General features: G+C 39.9%; 1 protein-coding gene across 2 annotated transcripts in view; it reads left to right on the top strand.

Moving 5' to 3' along the window:
- THSD7B (thrombospondin type 1 domain containing 7B) overlaps positions 1 to 23,429 on the top strand; it is a 1,076,713-nt gene that overhangs the window by 435,957 nt on the left and 617,327 nt on the right. For both annotated transcript variants that reach the window (XM_027561747.1, XM_027561740.1), the window contains one exon: positions 12,315 to 12,470. In XM_027561747.1, coding sequence (XP_027417548.1) covers positions 12,315 to 12,470 — 156 coding nt within the window. The remainder of the gene's footprint in view (positions 1 to 12,314; positions 12,471 to 23,429) is intronic.

Genomic DNA, 23,429 nt, shown 5'->3' with positions numbered 1-23,429 from the left:
TATATATAACCAATTTAGACAGCATGTTTGTGTTGTGAAAATTTCATAGGGGATGGAAGGACAATTAGGGAAACAATGTTTACAGAAGCTCACAGGGAGGAGATAATATAACAAAGGTGAGAAACATTAGATAGTCTATTTTGTTGTTCAATCATTGAGTCGTGTCCAACTCTTTGCAACGCCATGGACTGTAGCCTGACTGGGCTCCTCTGTCCATAGTGATTTCTAACCGAAAATACTAGAGTGGGTTGCCATTTCCTTCTCCAGAGGATCTTTCCAGATCAAGGATCAAACCCCTGTTTCCTTCACTGGCAGGGGAATTCTCCACTGAGTCACCAGGAAAGCCCATAGTCTGTTTTACAGAAGTTCAGTTGCTAAACAAGTTGCCCAATTTACACAGGCAATGGTAGACTTCCAATTTAATGGATTTTAATGATAGTGTTTGGCCAGTTGGCTTTTCAAAAATTATACTCCAGAAGTTATTCAGGGCATTGACTTTCCAACCTGCTAATCATAAAGAGTTTCAAAGATTTAAGTTCTAACTATTCTCTCTGTTTCCCCCTTCCCAGTTCTGACCCAATTCTTCTGAGTTGGGTCTCCCTTTGATCCCATTGGTTTAGTCAGTTTGGAAGCTACTACTTTATAACATTGACCTCGACATAGTGAAGAGCTTACAAGGTAGGACTTATAATATAAAAATAGGAGGAAGAGAGGAAAAGAGCTTTCATCAAGTTTTGTAGTGCAGAATTTTTGGTTTGTAATTTTTGTGTTTCTCATAAAAATACCTAATGCTGTTTCTCAGATGAAAGAATGAACTATTCTGCATTTAAGAATTTATTAGATGGTGTCTCGTTCCTATCACTACTTTGGGACCTAGTGAATCCCACGAGCCTTCCTTTGAAGTCAAATTAACTTATTCAGTCTAAAAGGATTTGCATATTTAAAGCAGCATATGCTAACAAGGTACAGTGAGCCCTTTCTTTAAAAATAAGATGGTATGCATATTTATTTTAGAGAGCGATAGTTTTTTCTTGGCGCTCTAAAATCATTATCACATATTTCCCTACTGGTTTTTTGGTCCCTTGGAAGTGGCTTTAAGCTTTGGAGTTTGCAGTGTTCTTCTTGGAGGACTGGGTCATCTCAGAGAGTATGGATTTCCTCTTCTTACCATTATTAAAAATTTCTGTTTAGTTGTTCCCAAGTTGAAATATCTGTGTTCTAAATCTACACATGTGAAGACCTGTCTTAATGATGAACTCACCAGGGCATCCTGTGGTTGGTACCGAAGCCTTGGAGACCTAGGTCTGCTTTCTTTAGCCATCTCTGATCTTTCTTACCATATCTCACTGTTCCCTGCTCCTGCTCTCTCACATACTCTTAATCACAGCCATTAAAAAAAAAAAAAAAAAAACCTTATTCTGCACTTCCCTGGTGATCCTGTGGTTAAGACTCCACCCTTCCAATGCAGGGGAAACAAGTTTGATCCCTGCTTAGGGAAGTTCCACATGCCTCAGGGGGTGGCCAAAAATAAAATAATTAACTTAAGAAGTATATCTTTCCAATTCTTGCCCAATGAACTTAGAAACATTCTACTGTTACTTGTATTTTTCCTCAGTTGAGGGATTAGATATAGTTGTTAAGGAAAAAGACCTGTGCTAGTGATGCTAGGTACCCAGTGGAGGGTGAGCTTTACACCCACTTGCCTTCCTTTCCAGGTTCCAACCTGCCTTAAAGTCTCCTTTGGTCATCCTTTGCTCTTTAAGAAAATCTTGGTGGCGGTGGGAGGGAGTGGGTCTTATGGTGAACTCATTATAATCCCTTGGGAATGGCTCTAAACTTAAATTTTATGATGAAAACAGTCATTCTATTCAAATTTCATTCTCTCCATCAACCCGTTAGTAATAATTTTAAGTACCTTTCAGAGTCACATCAAAAATACTCGACTAGATCCTTAATTTCCTTTAACAACACTTACTTTTCTGAGTTTTGGCCTTTACTACTCATATTTTTTTAGAACTATTTTAAAAAATTTTTATTTCAGCTTACAAATTTCCTTAGGGAATTCCTTGGTGGCTTTGTGGTTGTTCAGTTGCTCAGTCATGTCCAACTCTTTGCCAACCTTCCCTGGCCTTCACCATCTCCTGGAGCTTGAACTCATGTCCATTGAGTCAGTAATGCCATCCAAACATCTCATCCTCTGTCATCCCCTTCTCCTCCTGCCTTCAATCTTCCCCAACATCAGGATCTGTTCCAATGAATTGACTCTTCGTATCAGGTGGCCAAAGTATTAGAGCTTCAGCTTCAGCATCAGGCCTTCCAATGAAATTCAGGATTGATTTCCTTTAGGATTGACTGGTTTGATCTCCTTGCAGTCCAGAGGACTCTCAAGAGTCTTCTCCAACACCACAGTTCAAAAGCATCAATTCTTCTGTGCTCAGCCTTCTTTATGGTCCTACTCGCATGTCCATACATGACTACTGGAAAAACCATAGCTCTGACTATACAGACCTTTGTTGGCAAAGTAATGTCTCTGCTTTTTAGTATGCTGTCTAGGTTGATCATAGCTTTTCTTCCAAAAAGCAAGCATCTTTTAATTTCCATTTCCATTTTCCCTGGTGGCCTAGTGGTTGGGATTTTGGGCTTTCGCTTCCATGACCCAGGTTCAGTCACTGGTCAGGAAACAGATTGCCAAGCCATATGGCACAGTCAAAAAAGCAAAAAGAATTTTTTTAAGGGGGCAAAACATCTACTTTTGCTTTGTTGACTATTCCAAAACCTTTGACTGTGGATCACAACAAACTGTGGAAAATTCTTGAAGAGATGGGAATATCAGACCACCTGACCTGCCTCCTGAGAAATCTGTATGCAGGTTAAGAAACAATAGTTAGAACTGGACATGGAACAACAGACTGGTTCCAAATCAGGAAAGAAGTTCATCAAGGCTGTATATTGTCACCTGCTTATTTAACTTATATGCAAAGTACATCATGCGAAATGCTGGACTGGATGAAGCAGAAGCTGAAATCAATATTTCTGGGAGAAATATCAATAACCTCAGATACATAGATGACATCACCCTTATGGCAGAAATTGAAGAAGAATTAAAGAGCCTCTTGATGAAAGTGAAAGAGAAGAGTGAAAAAGTTGGCTTAAAATTCAACATTCAGAAAACTAAGATCATGGCATCCAGTCCCATCACTTCATGGCAAATAGATGGGGAAACAATGGAAACAGTGAGTTTATTTTTGGGGGGCTCCAAAATCACTGTAGATGGTAAATGCAGCCATGAAATTAAAAGATTCTTGCTCCTTGGAAGAAAAGCTATGACCAACCTAGACAGCATATTAAAAAGTAGAGACATTACTTTGCCAACAAAGGTCTGTCTAGTGAAAGCTGTGGTTTTTCCAGTAGTCATGTATGGATGTAAGAGTTGGACTATAAAGAAAGCTGAGCACGGAATAATTGATGCTTTTGAACTGTGGTGTTGGAGAAGACTCTTGAGAGTCCCTTGGACTAGAAGGACATCAAACCAGTCAATCCTAAAGGAAATCAGTTCTGAATATTCATTGGAAGGACTGATGCTGAAGCTGAAACTCCAATTCTTTGGCCACCTGATGTGAAGAACTGACTCATTGGAAAAGACCCTGATGCTGGGAAAGGTTGAAGGCTGGAGGAGAAGGGGATGACAGAGGATGAGATGGTTGGATGGCATCACTGACGTGATGGACATGAGTTTGAGTAGGTTCCAGGAGTTGGTGATGGACAGCAAGCCTGGCATGCTGCAGTGCGTGGGGTTGCAAAGAGTTGGCCATGAATAACTGAACTGAACTGAAAGTGTTCACTTATTTATTTTCTGACTATTAATGCTACAGTTGCTCATTTCTATCATAACTTTTATTGCCAATATAAAATCATACTATAGCATAGTGTTAAAGGGTATTGGCTTTTAAGGGTCCTGCACCAGGATTGTCATTTATTGCTTTTGGCATGCTCAGCAATAATTTGTCCTCAGTTATTTCATCTATAAAATGGGAATAATGATTTTACTTATCTTGCAGTGATTTTGATGAATGAATGAGAAATTGCATTTAAGTGCTTCATGCAGTATTTTGGGACAAGTTGGTTAGTAATATGCATTAGCTATTAATTCTATCATTAATCAGTGAAATACACATTTGCAGTCATTCATGGGAAAACTGACTCTCATTTTTTTAATGTATTCATTTATTTTATCTTTTTAAAGATAGTGTATTGTATGTACTTATTAAATGTGAGAAATTACTATATAGGATGCTAATCTTCTTTGAGAAAAATCGCAAAGCTTAGTGTTTTTTGTTTGCTTGGGTTTGTTTTTTGTTTTTTCAGCCATACATATACAGGCATCATTCTCCCCCAAACTCCCTTCCTATCCAGGCTAAAACTGACTCTCATTTTAATCTTGTTATTGTTTCTATTGCAAAATGAATTCCAGGTTGCAAAGTGCTGAGAAGAAGAGTGTTTGAGCTGAGTCACTTCAGTTGTGTCCAACTCTTTGTTACCCTATGTAGCCCACCAGACTCCTCTGTTCATGGGACCCTTGCTCTAAAACCTCTTTAAAAGCTGTGCTTCCCTGACGGTGCACATTTCTATCCTTGATAGCTTGGAAGATAATTCTTTCTCTTACCTGCCTCTCTACCTTTTTACTTTTTCTCTTTGCCTGACCACTTCTCTACATTCTCTTATTTCCTTTCCATTTTCTCTCAACAATAATGGTATTTTTAACTCTGTAAGATGTAAAAGATACCATTTAGGTCAGCTGTTATTCTTTCCACCCTCTCTATACCTTCGTTTTAGCTCTGAGTTAAGAATCTGAGAAATGATCAGACCAAAATCCTCAAAAGAGGAACAGAGAAGAAACCACAGAAATATGTGAATATAGGGTTGAAAACTCCTGTATTTCTTCCTTAATTTCATAATTGTTGGATATTGATCTAATTACTTCTAAAACTGCATACATACATTTATTCTGTATTCATTTTTATTCTGAATATTGTTTTCAATCTTTACTTAATCGTGTTGTTACTCTGTAACATTAAAATCACTAGTCAGTAGTCACTTTCTAATTTGCTATGTGAAATGAAGGAAATTTGGAGAATTTTTTGACATGTGGCCAAATTTCACATAATTATTTTTAATTGCAGGAATTATTTTTAGATATTATATTTATTGTACATACACACGCAATCCTCCTGCCAAACTGAATTGCACAGTACTTTGCCAAGAGTCACAATATAGCTAAAATTAAGCTTTATTAGATATAATAGGATGAGATGTGATTTAATTCTTTAAGGTCTCTATAAGTGCTAGAAGACATATTTGCTTTAATCCTACCCACTAAGTTAAAAGAATGATACCTTATTTTGCAAATCCCAGTGGTAAAGGCAATTGAAATAATACATGAAGCTTCTTGAAGGAAAATAGCTTTCTGGTTAAAATTGTAATTTTATTTGTCTTTTCTCTTCAACTGTTTGACTCCTTCAGTTTGTAGAAGAAGTCTATTTATCTTAGCAGTAAGGTCGATTGAATTTCTGCCAAGTCAGTGTACTCCCCTAAATGAATACGTCAGAGGGAATATTGTTTCTCAAAAGTCATTTAGAAAGCAGGATTTTTACATAAGTAGGCCCTTTCATTAGTTTTGAATTAAATCTGAGCAATTGCTGCATATATTATGGTGCTTTCCTAGACATCTTGTGGAATGTGGGGGTCCTGAATATTGAGTGAGAATTCCCATTGGGGTTTACAGGGCCTACATTTGATTCAGAAAATTGAAACAAATATAACATTTCTGTCTAAGTTTTTTGTGAAGGCTGATGTCTTTCTGCAAATCAAATATCTTATGTAAAATAAGCTGACTGTAGAGTGTAGGGGTACTCAGGTACTCCTAAGATAGAAAGCAGGGAAAATCATCAAGGTTTTAAGAGTTCTCAGGAAATAGCATCTTTATTTTCTTTTCTTCTCTACCTCCCTGAAAATATTGGAAAAAAATAATAATCAGTATCTTTGACTAATTTCTCACCCATGATCAAGATCTTTCTTTCTGTTCGGAGGGAAAGCTGAGTTCCATTATGCCACAGCAGAATTGCCTCAAACATATCCTAAGTTTTTAAAGACTGACTTGATGTTTTATCCAGTAATAGACATTAAAAAAAAAAAATTGAATCCTGTGATAACATTTTTACATTAAGCAAACATTCCTCATTTTAAAAAAATAAACTACAGAGGTGTACCTAGTTATTAAGTATAATTAACTAATTATCATGATGATGATGCAATTTTATCTAATTTCTTTTTGAGGCATTAAATGGCATTGAAATTTAGATCTTAAAAAATGACCAGCAGTAGGGGTGGGGGATAATATACTCTTATTGAATCTTTGCCAATTTATTTCTGTGTTGATTAGAGCTTGATTTAGTTTCAAAGAATGAAACGTGAAGGTACTCATTTTTCTTTACAGTGGTGGTCACATGCTAATGATCACAACAGGCATTTTTCTTCTTAATTACAAATCATTTCAATTGAATTTGTATGTCCATGTAAGATCACTTTGTGATTAAGGAAAAGTATGACCTTTGTACATTTATGGAATTAGAACAGTTTTTTTCTTTAATATTAAATATAGCAGCTACCCAGAATATTTGCTCCCCTTTGTTAATTAGCATTCTGTTCATGGAGTAATTCATTATTTAAGGTTACTTTGCAATCATTAGTAGCAGACTTGCACATTTCTTGTAAGGCAGGTCAATTTAATAATTTTCTTATTGTAAATGAAAAATTCCAGGTTAGGCACCAAAATATTCAAAGCATTAATGACTACTGCATATGTACAATCACTTACACTGTAATGTATTCCCTAGCATTTAAAAAGCTTCTGCTATGTAGTGATCTTGGTTGATCTGAGTGAAAAGTTATTTTTTCTCTTTAACACTTGTGGCCATGAGAAGTCTTTATAGGGACTAACATTGCTGTATACAAAACCTAAATATCCTATAAAACTTTGGGTAATTGTTAACCTAGTCAGGCAACTGGTCAACACAAGAGTGGCAGAAGATGTCAAGGTGACATGGCCAAAGGCAGCTGGAGAAAGCAGGGGCAGCACAGACCTTCACTGAATAGGGACACTGATCACATCAGGGATCCACTGCATTAGAGCAGATAGAGTTAGCAAATAGAAATAAAGTTGTTTCAGTCAGTCTGTCTAAAGAAAGATTTCAGGTGACTAAAAAAGCAAGGACTTCAGGTGACTGTTCTTCCCACAAGCATCATGACTGGAGTTTGGTCAAGAAGAATTGAGGGCTCATATAAAGCAACACAGTTAGGGCATTTGTAGTAATGTGGATGGACCTTGAGAGTTTCATACAGAGTGAAGTAGGTCAGAAAGAGAAAAATGAATATATATTATCACATATATGTGGGATCCAGAAAAATGATAGAGATGATCTTACTTACAAAGCAGAAATAGAGACACAGATGTAGAGAACAACAGGGAAGAGAGGTGGGATAAATGGGGAGATTGGGATTTACACATACACATTATTTATACTATGTCAAAAATGGATAACTAATGAGAATGTACTGTGTAGCACAGAGAACTCTTATTTAATGCACTGTAGTGACCAGAATGGTAAGGAAGTCCAAAAGTGAGGGGTCATATGTATATGTATGGCTGATTCATTGTGCTGTACAGTATAAATTATTATAATACAGCATTGTAAAGCAACTATTTTTTGTTTGTTTTGTCCAGTTGCTCAGTCATGTCTCAGAGACCCCATGGACTGTAGCACACCAGCCTTCCCTGTCCTGCACCATCTCTCGGAGCTTGCTCAAACTCATGTCCATTGAATTGGTGATGCCCTCTGACCATCTCATCCTCTGTCATCCCCTTCTCCTCCTGCCTTCAGTCTTTCCCAGAAACAGCGTCTTTTCTGATGAGTCAGTTCTTTGCATCAGGTGGCCAAAGTATTGGAGCTTTGGCTTCAGCATCAATCTTTCCAATGAATATTCAGTGTTGATTTCCTTTAGGAATGACTGGTTTGATCTCCTTGCAGTCCAAGGGGCTTTCAAGAGTCTTCTTCAATACCACAGTTCAAAAGCATCAATTCTTCCACACTCAGCCTTCCTAATGGTCCAACTCTCACATCTATACATGACTACTGGCAAAATCATAGCTTTGACTAGATGGATCTTTGATGGCAAAGTTAAACTACCTCCCACAGCATGAATGCTACAAATAAAAGTATAGTTGTTTAAAGTGAGCAGATATTTGGTCTCATTACCTTCTGCTTAGTTGGGGAGATCTGGGATGGGGCTTAAAGGGGTTTTGAAGTAGCAATGAAGTAGGAACAGAATTTGGATTTTGTTTAAAGGGTTAAACTGAGTCTTCAACTTTGGTAGATATCTTTGATATGTTGTGTCACTGGTTGCCTCCACTGAGGTCACTGTAATTCATAAACAGTCCAGAAGACCCCATCTGTTCTGTCAGTTGCCCTCTTCCATTGAAGGAATGCCAAGAGGGACACGTGGAAATGAGCCAGCCACCTGGGACAAGGCTCAGGTCTTACTCTGCCTTGGACTTGCTGAATGAACTTGGAGAAACTACCTAAGGTCTTTGGAGTACAGCTTTTCAGTGAAATTGATGAATTAAACTAAATTAGCTCTAAAGCTCCCTTCTAGCTCTACAAGTCAATAGGCGTAGCAATATCCTGTGTTCACTATTTTCAAGGAGATGATTACCTAAGTGTTCTGAAGCTGGTAAGTGCTTTGTGACTTACTCATGATTTATTTCTAGAGAAAATGTCTCCCGGGGGGCTGAAATAGAGAAAGGTTGACTTAAACCCATTGATTCAAAGCCTAAATGAAGCATTTTAGACATGTCTCTGAGACTGGAAGAATTTATTGATATGGATTAAGATCAACTGTCTTTCAAAGCAGCAGGTGCTGAAGCTGCGTGCATGCTCTGACAAATGGCCTCACTCATACTCCTGAGCCTCCAGTTATGCCACTGTGTAGCCTCCAGGGAAATGCCCCCATTCCTCACCAGCATACCATGTCTCTCCTTACTTTCCATTAGCCCTAATGTCCAACAGTCAATTGACTGACAGTTAAGTGTTTATCAAAAGGGACCTTAGAGAACTTAACCTCTCACCTCCTCAAAATCATCAATAGCCCTCCAAAATAAGCCAAAGAAACATAATACCTGTAAAAGCATTGTCCTTGACATATGCAGTTTCAGGACAAGTTCCCCAGTTTCTTTCTAACTACACTGCCAATCTCAAAGCTTAACTGCCTTCTGGACAGTTAAGCTATTCTGGAGCTTCTAAAGAGATTTAGTGCAGATCGACTCAGAGCCTGGGGATTGCACTGGTGGATTGGCCAGTTTCAACTACAGGACCCAACATCAAATTCAGTGATTGTGACAGGAAGTGTCTGCTGAGTCATGGAGCTGAGAGTTTGGGGCATCTTCTAAGCGCTGATCATCAGATCCTCCAGGTCTAACTGGTGTTACAGGGAGACAGCCATGGCAAAGAGAAGCAGCAGTAAAGCATATCCAGGCTTGTTGAGGCTCATGGACTCATGAACATTTAATATCAGTTCACATTGGAAAATGGGCTCCCTGAGGACAGGGACCTTGTCTGTTTCACTCACTAATCTGGCTTCAGCATCTAAAAGAACCTCACACCTTCAGTGTTAACTCATGGAAGTACTTAGCTGTGTAGTTTGAATGTCTGATGATGAGGCCACCTTGTGCAGCGGTCCACAGCACAGATTCTGGGGCCAGGCCATTTTGTTCCAAATTCTGGCTCCACTGCTCACTGATTGGGAATGTGAGCAAGTGAGTAAATCATGTCTCAATTTACCTGTTTTAAATTAGGACTAATAATAATACACATCTCAAAGTTATGCAGGTTAAATGAATTGATGTTTATAACCAGTACCTGGCATGCACTGTAAATTTTTATTAAACAGCTGGATTAATCAGTTTACACTCTCCACTTCATTTTCCATCATTGACTTAGGTTTTGGTTTTGGAATTAAAGTTTGAGTTTATGAGAATACATGCTAACCAAACATGGGGCTGGGCCCAGATACACTTCTGTCTTAAGACCTCTGGCTGTGCACCTTTCCATTTATGCAATGCTCTGAAGCATCTCTTCCCAGCACTTCTGTTAAAATGCGATTTGACTTACCCTTCTTGACTGAGAGTTCCTTAAAAGCAGACAGCATCCATAGGGCATGATTTAGACGGGTGCTCAGTAGTTTTGGAATGAATGTGTGATGCACTCAGTGAATGGCTGCCTTGTGATTATTTTACTCTTGGAGAAGGAGTTACAGAATTCTGCCTCCTCTCTCAGATTTTTCTTTACCTGCGTGCAGCCCATCAGTGTCATGTATGCATCCATAGTTCTGGTTACCCCATCCTCCCTGCCCAGCTGTTTTCTTTAGCCCAGTCTCTGAACATCAACATTCCTCAGCCTCAGGAAAACCTTTTACTCTCCCCCAATATCTGTTCTCTCTTCCTTTGTTTATCTTTTCCACATGGCTTGCAAGCTTTGACAAATCTTGCTTTTGCCACTCTCTGCTGCTGCTGCTAAGTCGCTTCAGTTGTGTCCAACTCTGTGCGACCCCAGAGATGGCAGCCCACCAGGCTCCCCCATCCCTGGGATTCTCCAGGCAAGAACACTGGAGTGGGTTGCCATTTTCTTCTCCAATGCGTGAAAGTGAAAAGTGAAAGTGAAGTCACTCAGTTGTGTCCAACTCCTAGCAACCCCATGGACTGAAGCCTACCAGGCTCCTCTGTCCATGTGATTTTCCAGGCAAGAGTACTGGAATGGGGTGCCATTGCCTGCCCCTCTCTAAGTCAGGTCAAATCCTTTTGATAAACTAAAAGAATTCCAAAACTTAAAGTGATAAACTCACTTGCTCACATTCCTAATCAGTGAGCAGTGAAGCTAAAAAAATTAGTTGCAGACAAACCATTATTATTTTCCTTGACAACCTTTTGTTTTTCCCATTTACTCTCATAAACACCTCAAGCCCCTCCATTGTTCACTAGAGACACTTCTTTTCCAATGGGTTAGCACATCTCAGAGATAGTATTTTTTTATTTTGATTTTGCTTTGGTTTACATTCAAAGTTCTGCTGATCAGAGCTGTGATTTTTTGCCATCTCTATCTGCATCTTATGTAAAGAGTGAGGAAGCAAAATAGATCAGGTGGTTTACCACCCTATTGTCTCATACCAGTCTCCATCTTTGAAGTATTTCTGATCTGCTTAACTGGAGAGAAGTGCTATATAGGAAATATTTCAACCATAGTACAAGGCAATCTGTAAGATAAAACCATCTGATCTTAAACCATTGGCTCACAAACTGAATTGCTCTAAAACTTGCTTATGTGGGATCACACTGTGCAAGTGTAGCTATGCATTTGGGTGTTCTTTTATTGGGTCATTTTGGAGTATTGCTATCCATGCTCCTAATATATTATAATCTCCATATGGATCAGGATCCTATCTTCTTCATCTGTGTATTTCCATGGTTCCCAGAATGGGTCTGCCTAGAGAGGACACTTGACAAGCACCACCACTGGACAGATGGGTACTGCCTCCTGCAGTGACCCAGTTCTGGGCTTCTCTGGGTGCAGGAGCACATCAGGAAGACCTGGAAGTTTCCTAGTTGGCATTCCCTGTGGCTCCTCAGGCACTCCTTGTGCCTCTGGGTTGCTTCACTAATGAAACTGACTTCTAGGGGCTAATTCTGAAGTCACAGATCCTGATTTTTCTTTTTATTCTAAGAGCCATTTTTCTTCTGTGTCTTCAAGAGCTCCACCAGTCCGGGGAGTAATAGCAGTAGATTGGTTATGCTAAACACCCCACCTCGGGGTTTGATTTTGAATTTTTCACAGCAACTCAGTCATTTGTATAGTCGAGATAGACTCATCTCGAAGATTCACAGAGCCACGTAATTTTTTTTAAATTCATAACTCTAGATAATTTGTACCTAAATTGCTAGTCCTCTCTTGGATTCCCAGGGAACACTCTGTCAAACAGAAAACTTAAATGCATGCCCTTTGTCACTGTCTTTTCTTGCCTTTCTTCACCCCAAATGCTAATAATGTAGAGCTAAGTAGCACATATTGGAAGAGTGTTGATATTTTGTTTGCATGTAAACTGTTTAACCACAAAGCTGATGTGAGCAAGGCAGGTACACAAATAGACAGGGAAAATTCTAGGGATGTTCAGAGAATGTGACTCCGGCCATTCTTTTCTCATCCATGCAGTCTCTAGACCTGTGGCAAAGACATTATGTTTGGGACCTGCCCCTTCGGCCTCTCAGCTCTGCAATATCCCTTGCTCTACAGACTGTATAATGTCTTCCTGGTCGGCCTGGGGCCTGTGTGTCCATGAAAACTGCCGTGATCCTCAGGGGAGAAAAGGTGAGTGCCTTGTTTACATGTGCTTCAATTCCTCAGTGCACACAGATTTATTCTGGTTGCTGAAAAGCTCCTTAAATTTGCTTAGGACAATATTTGTCTATAAAATGTAGATAAGTAGCTCTGACAGCATTCAGTTATTAAGCAGACATTGGGGATACTTCTTTGGAGCACAGTATTCCACTTTAGTTGACCTTTTAATTAGGCTTATAGTTGATAAAGTGATTATTATGCAAAAATGATGTAACTTAACTCTGCAAGACATTTGGTGCTGACCAAAACACCTAGAAGACACTTAGTTCACACCAAAATGTCCTTGATAGTTTCTCCTGGCCAAAACATCCATCAGCATACTTGGTCCATGTTGCCTAGGTTTGGTTGGGAATAAATTTCAAGGACCTTTTGCCTTGCACCAAATGTCTTATGGATATTTTGGGCCAAAGCAGATATTTGCTAACCATAATGTAATGTTTTTAACATATAATGTTTATACTGCAGAAATTAGACATGGCTTCTGTAATCACATCAAGAAGCAACTGTTTTGTATATATTTTTTATTTTTAGATTTCCAAAGGCTGAATCACATGCTCAACTTGATGTTATGGTTCAAATTTTCATGGAGGGCACTTATTGTTGTTTCCTTTTTTGATGCTGTCCTCAAGCTTAAACAGAATCTTCAAACTTTGTGTCCTTGTTTAACTGTGTAGGTCTCGGCAATCTTGTTTTCTTTTGTTTGCTGTTATATACACATCTGCATCTTCAAACATTCATCTTTGGTGACATCTTTTGTTGACCTTTCAGTTTGTATTGATATCATGCTCTCTTCAATGGCAGTGCTAGAAAGAAATACTACGTTTAGTAAGAGAAATGAGATCCAAGGGCATTCTACAAGTTTGCTGTGCTTAGCAGTAGCGTGTTAAGCACTAATTCCTCCAGTTTTCCCATGCAAAGAAAAACTAATGTGGCCAAGTGCATGATGCTACAGAACTGATGCCATCAGCTTAATTCTTTGTCTGTTTGAAAACCCACATTTCAGCACTCCCCACAGGGCTCACAGGCACACATGGGCATATCTAGGAAAATGGGGAGATATTGATTAAAGGGTACAAACTTCCAGTTATAAGATAAGTACTATTTGAGGCTCTAATGCCCAGAATGGTTTACTGTAGTTAACAGCAGTATATTATGTACTTATGTTCCTAAGTGAGTAAATCTTAAAAACACCCACCATACATATACATATAAGGAAATTTTTATTTTAGATAATAAATAATATAGAAAGAAGTATCTTCCTTAATAATTTCAGGGATTCCTGGAGTTGAATCTCATTGGCTGCTTTGTGTCATGTGCTCCTCTCTGATGCAAATACTCTGACTGCAGGATGTAGGACTGACCCAGCCAGGTCCTGAGCATGTGGCCACCACTGCAGGGATAACTCCACCCAAGTTTCACAGACGGAGTAAGGGAGGGACAACTCCCTTAAGGAAATTTGAGGTCCTGATACTGTAAGAAGGTAGAGCCAATGCAGGAGTCCAACTTAACAGATGTTTATTAACTGCTTTGTTCTGGCCCATAGAGGCTCTGTAACAATTCAGAAAATACTTCTTTTTCCAATTGTATGTTGCTATTTTGTTCACTTGAGCCAAATTTTCATAAAACCCTTTGTGAAAAACCACACTTTCAACCTTTATTTCAGTTTTCCTCTTCCGCATAACTCAGAACAGGTCTATGGAACTCATCTGGAGAACTCAAAATATTCCGGCTCTTTTTTTCATTCACCCCATTTGTCCAAGATGCTTTTATGCCAGACATCTTCAGCGTTGGCTTGTATCCCTCTCTTGTATAAGTCAGCTCTGACAAAGGCACTGTGGTGCACTGTCGGACATCACCTGCTGTGGTTAAATTGTGTTCTCCAGAAAGATACGTTCAGTACCAACCCCTGGGACATGTGAACATGCCCTTATTTAGAAATAGGGTTATTGGAGAAGTAATCATGTTGAAATGAGGTCATATTAGATTAGGGTAGGCCCTATTCTAATGACTGACATCCTTATACAAAGAGGAACATCTGGACACACAGCTACACTCATAGCGGAGTGCCTTATAAAGACACTGAAGATGCAAAGAGAAGGTCACATGAAGACAGAGACAGACATTAGTCGGGCCTGTACCAGCCAAGGATTGCTGGTAATTACTAGAAGCTAAGAGAGAGGCCTGTAAACAGTCTTTCCCTGGAGCGTGGCTTCAGTCTTTCCCTTCAGAGGGAGCATGGCTCCACTGACACCTGGATTTGGGGCTTCTAGTCTCCAGAACTGTCAGGCAAATTGATGTTGTTTTATGTTATTCAGTTTATGGTATTTTATTTTGGTCATCCTAGGCAACTTTCATACTTCCCAACTTTGTGTCAGCATTTAGGCTTAGCGAGGATCCAACACTTCCTAAAATGCCAAGACCAGAGTGTACAGAAGTAAGGAAATTATCCTAAGTCCTATAGTGACTTAATAATGGCCAAGCCAGGGCCAACATGCTTAGTCCAGTGTTCCTTCTAACACTGGTTTCCTTAGTGATTTTTCTCATAAGTATAAAGAAGTTTGGATCAAGACAGAAGTCCAATACTGAGCTTAGAAGAAGCCCTCTGCCCATGGGAACCACTGGCTTGGGTATGAATCACTGTGCTGATGAAGGAGATACAGTGTGAGGCATGGGATTCAGTTTAGCTTCAGTGTGTCATCTTTAGAGAGAAAGGAAAAGTAGATTGCAGTTGTATGATAAGGGGAGGGTGTTCCAAGAACAGCTTGAGAGCACCAGCTAACTGGGATGTGTGCTTTTTGCCTTTGTCAATATATTTTTCAAAGAAAAGCTCAGCCTTTGGGACTGAAGGTAAGCACAGAGACAGAAAAACTTCTTACTTGAAGGTAGTAGTGTCATCAGCCACCTGCAGAGTATGGAGGCATGTTGGAGTTGATGAGAATTACTGAGGCTAAGTGACCTGCTCTAGGAACTAAGTAATCATAGCCAGGAGAGAGTATAAACCTCAGTGATTGTTATTCGAGTCTCAGAGTGTGCTCTTTCATAAATGTTTCACCAGAGCAGAGATAATTTTTGTTTTTAAGATCTTGCTAAAACCTTCCAGGACCACCTGCCTATCATCCCTCTTGGGAAGAATAACAAATAGAGTTTTCCCTCCAGGGAAATGATTCTCCACCTGAAAGGAATCCAAGTGTGTTATGATAAGGCTAAGTTATCTTGTTATTTCTACCAAGTCATCGTGAGCATGAGTTCTGGGATCCTCTCAGTCTCAGCGTGTCCTGTGGTCCTGCCATGGTTTCTGCCAGTCTTTGATAGGCACATACTAAATGCAGTTGTGAATTCCACAGAGGTTAGAATTCAGAGCTAATGCATTAAACATGACACAACTCTAGGATGTAAACTGAACTGCTTAGTTTCGTATTTGAATTGCCTACCCCAAAGAAATGCAGTGAACCTCCTCACAGCAATCTGGGATAGTCATACTTGCCTAGATATTTTATACCCCTTTTTTGTGTGGGTCGTGGAGGATTTGAGGAGAAAAAAACAACCACACCCACCAGTGCAAGACATAAATGTGTGATGCTGGAGGCTATGACTTTTTCTTCTCACTTGTCTTTTTTTCCAATCACGTGTTATTGCTTTGGTTTGCTTCCTGTGTTCACATTAAAAAAAAAAAAAAGTAGTAAAGGATGGGAAAACAGGAAATGATTTATCTAATAGAAGAAATTAGTTATTATAGAAATTATCTTCACGTGGCTGTTATTCTTAGGCCGACATCCTTCAATCAGGAATCCTCTGAGGTTTGTGGCTGTCAGCTGTTCAAAGTACATTAGAAAACCTGCCATTGTACACAGGCTTCACGCCTCCATCAGCTCTGTGACAGGCAGACAAGGGGAACAGTGCTTGGCAGGCCAGTGCTTGTCAAGTGAAGCTAGAATGACTTTCAGAGGAATTTAAATTGGATCCGGTTTTATCATTCATTGCTTTATCTTTGATATTCTCCCAGAGAGTTATAATTAGAGATATATGAAAGAGAAATAACCTGAAAAACTTGCTGATTGGTGAACTCCATAGGTATAATGCATTTTTTAAAATTATTTTTGATACATGGACATATAGTTATATGACATCCTTGTCCTTTTACAGACACATTCTAGAAAGGCAACCTTGTGTACAGAAGTTTTTGTAAAGAGGAATTTGATGGAGGCTTCCTGATATGGTCTTACAATAGGGAATGCTTATGAGGTAGGACTCCAGAGAATCCTAAAGTAGCCCTTACCCCCACCCTATTATAAAACCTTGTTGCTTTTCAGTCGCTAAGTCACGTCTGACTCTTTGTGACTCCGTGGACTGCAAGACACCAGGCTCCTCCCAAAGTTTGCCCAGCTTCATGTCCATTGAATCGGTGATGCCATCCAACCATTTCATCCTCTGCTGCCCACTTCTCCTTTTGCCTTTTCAGTCTTTCCTAGCATCAGGGTCTTTTCCAATGAGTTAGGTCTTCGCATCAGGTGGCCAAAGTGTTGGAGCTTCAGGATCAGTCTTTCCAATGAATATTCAGGGTTGGTTTTCTTTAGGATTGACTGGCACCTAACGGTCTAAAAATCCCCATAGGAAAAGACACTATGAAACAGAACCTGTGACCATCTTTATGAATACAGTCTTTTATGTTCTCAGACAAATCAATTTAGATAATATGCTAAAGTAGGGAAATGCTGACATGTTTTAGGTCTTATGTAACAATGATGGAAAAAATTTTCATTTCCATCTGTGCCTCCTAGAAAGTTCCACCATTATGAGAAGTCTGTGAAATAAGTTTGCTTTGTTACAGATTAAATGTAAGATATATTTTTTTCTCTTTCCTTTTTTCCATGTTTGTGTGTGTTGGAGCTTGTAGGGGGCTATGCCTATTTCTCATTCTGAACATTGAGGGTTCTCATGCTCATGATCTTTGGCTTCTTATTCTCTGTATTCATAACAGGGTGTCAACTTATAATAATACTATAAAATGCAACACTTACAGAAATGGTAGCTGATAAGAGCTGGAATCAAAGATTCAATCTGCTCAGGTTCTTTGACTCAGAGTTGTTCCCCAGTGTCCAGGGCTGCAGAGTTCAGGAGCAAATGGAATGCTTAGAGAATAAACTTCTGTATTTCATCTTTGGTCAACCTGCTGGGTATTGCTTCAAGCCTGTCCTGGTGGAGTTGGAAGGGGACAAATGTTGGCCATGGTGGTTTCATAGAAGTTCACGTGGACATTTTTGGGCTATAAGCATGTGAAGATATAGGTTCTTACACCTGGATTGATCCTCCAGAGCCTCCTTCAATTTTTCTATGGCTTCAATTAAAAAAACATTTACCTGTCTTCTAGCATTTGTGCTTCTTTCGCTTTCTTGCCCCATCTCACAAATCATTCTTTTCTAATTTTCCTCAGTAGAACATGCACTAAAATATTAGATTACATACTAAATCCTTGGGTCCAAAGGGGAAAAAAAAAACCCTCAAATATTAGTTTCACTAAAGGTGAACTTAAGCTCTGGTCAGAAAGTAATGATTAGAACTCTTTCTTGCTACCCAGCACCTAACATTCACCAATCTAATCTGTACAACTTTATTTTAAGGAAATGATACATGGTAACTTTCATATTCACTGTTTGAAGTGGGGCTAGAACATGTCATAAAGTGCTGAATTGAATCCTTTCTTGTAAAGAGGTCACAGATCAAGAAGACCTCAGCTGGATTTCATACATATCCATTTTTTATTGAAGTGTAGTTGATTTACTATATTGTTCTAGTTTCAGGTATATAGCACGGCTTTACACATATACATGTATATACAGTTAAGTGTATGTATATATATGCGGTTATATATGTATGTATATATGTGTGCATGTATATATTCTTCAGATTCTCTTCCTTTATAGGTACACAATATTTGCAAAATATTGAGTATAGTTCCCTATGCTATACAGTAAGTCCTGTTGATTATCTATTTTATATATAGTATTATGTATATGTTAATCCTAGCCTAATTTATCCTTATACATATCCATTTAATCAGCAATGTGCCATAGGAGAAGTTATAAGGTATCATCTAGTCTTAATTTTCACATGTGTAAATGAGAATAGTAACTAATGACATAGTTTAGGGGATTCATTGATTTTGTGTAATAGAACTTAAGTGGCTTGGTGTAGGGTAGATACTTAGTTAACATATGTGCTCTTTGCCTTCTTGGACTGTATGCTCTGTGAAAAGTGGGTTTGTGTTTTCTGTTCCTCCTGTGACTACCCATGGTATATTACTCTGATCTACATATGGCAATTAATGTATATTGAGTGATACTCTGTGATTAGTATGAAATTCAGCAAATGAAGGTAAGTGGTTGGTTGGCCCCAGCCACCATGGACTTGGCAGTTTTGTATCTTTCAGAACAGAAGCTCCCCGGGGAAGCCTGACATCTGTTGCAGCCATGAACACCAATGTGTGATTAAAGCTAAGTGCTAACAAGAGAATCCAAGGTTTTTGTTTTATGCTGAGCTTGTGCTTTGATGTGAGCCTGGTTAGAGTCAGGACAAGGGCAACACAAATGAAAAAGTGAAAGAATTTATTGACTGAGGAGATATAATCTATAGATTTATGGTGAGATGGATGCAACTGGATTTATAGAGGAAAGCTGCACCTGCCCCTCAATGGGGTTGAGCTCTGGGTAATAGGACAGCCAGCCTTCCCTTGTAAAGATGGCTAAGTTTCTGGGCCGATTGTCAAACATCATAAATCATGGAGACCCAGGCCGCGTCCTGCTCAAAGATATAAACTTAAAACAAGTGCAGACATAAGACAGTAAATAAGCAGCATGTAGGTCTTACATGAAAGAACAGAGGTCATCCAAGTTGTGTGGCAGGGAGGGCTCAGAGGTCATTGTAGGTTGATGTTCATCAAGTAGAGCTCAGTCCTGTATTTTTCCTGCCGCTCTTCTCAAGGTGGCCTGGGAAGGGAGCTGCAGGTTTTATTTTGACTAATTAATGACATAGGCTTGGAGGTGTGAAGTGTGGTAGAAGCTATCTACTCCTTTAATTACCTCTGACCTTAATACTGTCCATGCCTGGAGGATATGGTCTCTGATTGACTGAATGATGCCTCCCCACAGGTGGCCATTCCACAAAGTAAGAGTCTAAGAGTCTTTTATAAAGGGGGCTGATGGGTTAGCCCTAGACAAAACAAATAAAGCCCTTAGGACTGTGTCTCTAAAACACTTACCCAACCCTGCAATATTCTAAGGGAGCTCGGCTCCCTCTTGTGGCCTAAAAACATGTGTCCATTTGTTCCATCCTCTTTGACTACTTTATAGGAGCCAGTCTTTTGCCAACTACATCTTGAGCTTTCTATCCTTCCTTGTGGGAAAATAGACACAGCCCTGGTAAACTGATGTACAACTGGCTTAGTTACTGCTCATGCACCCAAACTTGCCTTTCTCCCCTTCTCTTGTGGGAAGGGTTGTGGGGTACAGTCTTTGGCTCTGAGTTCAGTGTTCTCAGGCTTTCTATCTTCCTAGCTAAGTCTATCTGCCTACCTATCTATCTTTTTATATCTTTACCTATCCCAAGAAATAATCTCAAGATGCTATTATGTAATAAGATTGGGTTTCATTTTTTTTGAAAGAGGAGTTAAATCTGTTGATTGAATTTGGACAATGAAAGGATGGACAGTAAAATATGAGATCCATGGGAGGTAAGCCTAGCTCTTTTTTCAAAACAAGATATATTTATGTATTTATTGGCTTGTGCTGGTCTTAGTTGCAGCATGTGGGATCTTTGCTCCTTGTTGTGGCACACTGGACATTTAATTGCAGCATGTGGGATCTTTCAGTTGACCTGTGTGTGCACGAGTTCAATCACTAAATCATGTTGGACTCATTGCAACCTCATGGACTGTAGCCCACCAGGCTCCTCTGTCCATAGGACTTTTTAGGCAAGAACACTGGAGTAGATTGCCACTTCCTTCTCCAGGGGATCTTCCCGACCCAGGGATTGAACCCATGTCTCTTGTTTCTCCTATATTAGTAGGTGGATTTTTACCCCTGGGTCACCGGGGAAGCCCTCTTTAGTTGCAGCATGTGGGATCTAGTTCGCTGACCGCTGATGGAACCTGGGCCCCTTACATTGGGATTGTGGAGTCTTAGCCACTAGGCCACCAGGGAAGTCCCGGGCCTAACTTTTAGAAGTGATATATCCTGAAGGCAAGAAATGGAAAACTAAAAAACAAAAGGGTTGCATCTTGTTCTCTGTCACATTTTAAAACTTACGTGGCTTTTAAAAACATAAATTTGTTTCCATCATTTAAAAATAGATTTCATATGAAAACTGAACATAGCTTGGACTTCTGGTGTCTTAGAATCAGAAGATTTGACAACAGAAGGTTCACATTTTCCTGTGGTAACTGTCAGTGGAGCCTGACTGAAATCCGTACACTTTAAATTCAGCACATGTCCTCCATTTTACCACAGACTTCACCACTTCCTACAGTCTTGTGGTTGACCCATATCCCTCCATTTGTATCTGATGAGTTTGTGACTCTGTAGGCATGTAGCATGGAAGGTCCATTCACATCCTTATTATGGCATAACTTTTGTCCCTAGTTCCACAAAACATTTTTGAAAAACTGAGTAGTTGTCCAGAGACCTATGTCTAGCTAGGGTGGGGCATGCAGCCCCAAATAGTCCTGCCTTCACAGGGCAGGCTGACCTGGAAATTCAAGGGAGCAATGCAGGGAACTCTCAAGGCCTGAAACAGTGACCAGGAATGTGTCCAAATGTGGATGTATTTCACCTTCATACAGACTAATCAGATCAGGTCAGATCAGTTGCTCAGTTGTGTCCGACTATTTGCGACCCCATGATTCTCAGCACGCCAGGCCTCCCTGTCCCTCACCAACTCCCGGAGTTCACTCAGACTCACGTCCATCGAGTCAGCGATGCCATCCAGCTATCTCATCCTCTGTCGTCCCCTTTTCCTCCTGCCCCCAATCCCTCCCAGCATCAGAGTCTTTTCCAGTGAGTCAATTCTTCTCATGAGGTGGCCTAAGTACTGGAGTTTCAGCTTTAGCATCATTCCTTCCAAAGAACTCCCAGGGCTGATCTCCTTCAGAATGGACTGGTTGAATCTCCTTGCAGTCCAAGGGACTCTCAAGAGTCTTCTCCAACACCACAGTTCAAAAGCATCAATTCTTCGGCGCTCAGCCTTCTTCACAGTCCAACTCTCACATGCATACATGACCACAGGAAAAACCATAGCCTTGACTAGATGAACCTTTGTTGGCAAAGTAATGTCTCTGCTTTTGACTATGCTATCTAGGTTAGTCATAAATAAGAATGTGAAAAACAGTAACAAAAGAACATGGGGTTTATCTATGTTCAGGCTATTTCTCTGTTGTTGTGTAGTCACTAAATCATGTCCAGCTCTTTTGTGACCCCATGGACTGTAGCCTGCTTGGCTCCTTTGTCCATAGGATTTCCCAGGCAAGAATACTGGTGTGGGTTGTCACTTCCTTCTCTGGGGGATCTTCCCACCCAGCTATCAGGAATCTGTGAGTCTTCATTTATTTGTACCGGTTTACTGATACCCTTGAACATTTGCTGCTTGTTAGTGCATTTGATTCTGCCTGGCCTCTTCAACTCCTAGACTGTAAACTCTTGGAAGACAGATTTCCTGCTCTAGTTCTTTTCCCTTCTGTCTTTTGTTCTTCCCCTTATCTTCCAATTTCCCATAAAATAAAACACATTAAAAGAATATGTGGTTTTGATCTTTCAGTCAGTTCAGCCGATTATTCATGTCCAAATTTTTGCGACCCCATGGACTGCAGCATACCAGGCTTCCCTGTCCATCACTAACCCCTGGAGCTTGCTCAAACTCGTGTCTGTTGAGTCGGTGATGCCATCCAACCATCTCATTCTCTGTTGTCCCCTTTTATTCTTGCCTTCATTCTTTCCCAGCATCAGGATCTTTTCCAATGAGTCAGTTCTTTGCATCAGGTGGCCAAAGTACTGGGGCTTCAGCATCAATCCTTCTAATGAAGCAGTTCAGTTAAGTTCACTTAGTCATGTCTGACTCTTTGTGATCCCATGGACTGCAGCACACCAGACTTCCCTGTCCATCACCAACTCTTTCAGCTTGCTCAGACTCATGTCATTGAGTCAGTGATGCCATTCCAATGAATATTCAGGACTGATTTCCTTTAGGATTGACTTGTTTGGTCTCCCTGCAGTCCAAGGGATTCTCAACAGTCTTCTCCAATTTCACAGTTCAAAAGCATCAATTCTTTGGTGTTCACCTTTCTTTATGGTCCAACTCTCACATCCATATGTGACCACTGGAAAAACCATAGCTTTGACCAGACAGACCTTTGTTGGCAAAGTAAGGTCTCTGCTTTTTAATATGCTGTCTAGGTTGGTCATAGCTTTTCCTCCAAGGAGCCAAATGTCTTTTACTTTCATGGCTGCAGTCACCATCTGCAGTGATTTTGGAGTCTGAGAAAATAAAATCTGTCACTGTTTCCATTGTTTTCCCATCTATTTGCACTGAGATGATGGGACCAGATGCCATGATCTTAGGTTTTTGAATGTTGAGTTTTATGCCAGCTTTCTCACTCTCTTTCATTTTCATCAAGAGGCTCTTCAGGTCCTCTTTTCTTTCTGCCATAATGGTGATATCGTCTTCATATCTGAGGTTATTGATATTTCCTCTGGCAATCTTGATTCCAGCTTGTGCTTCACCCAGTCCAGCATTTTGCATGATGTACTGTATATAAGGTGAATAAGCAGGTTGACTTATATGATTGATGTAATCTTTTCCTATTTGGAACCAGTCTGTTGTTCCATGTCCAGTTCTAACTGTTGCTTCTTGACCTGCATACAGATTTCTCAGGAGGCAGGTAAG

The sequence above is a fragment of the Bos indicus x Bos taurus genome, chromosome 2 (genome assembly GCF_003369695.1).
Source record: "Bos indicus x Bos taurus breed Angus x Brahman F1 hybrid chromosome 2, Bos_hybrid_MaternalHap_v2.0, whole genome shotgun sequence".
Taxonomy (NCBI): domain Eukaryota; kingdom Metazoa; phylum Chordata; class Mammalia; order Artiodactyla; family Bovidae; genus Bos; species Bos indicus x Bos taurus.
The sequence above is the reverse complement of the archived record's forward strand: the minus strand, read 5'-3'. Positions and strand labels throughout refer to the sequence as shown.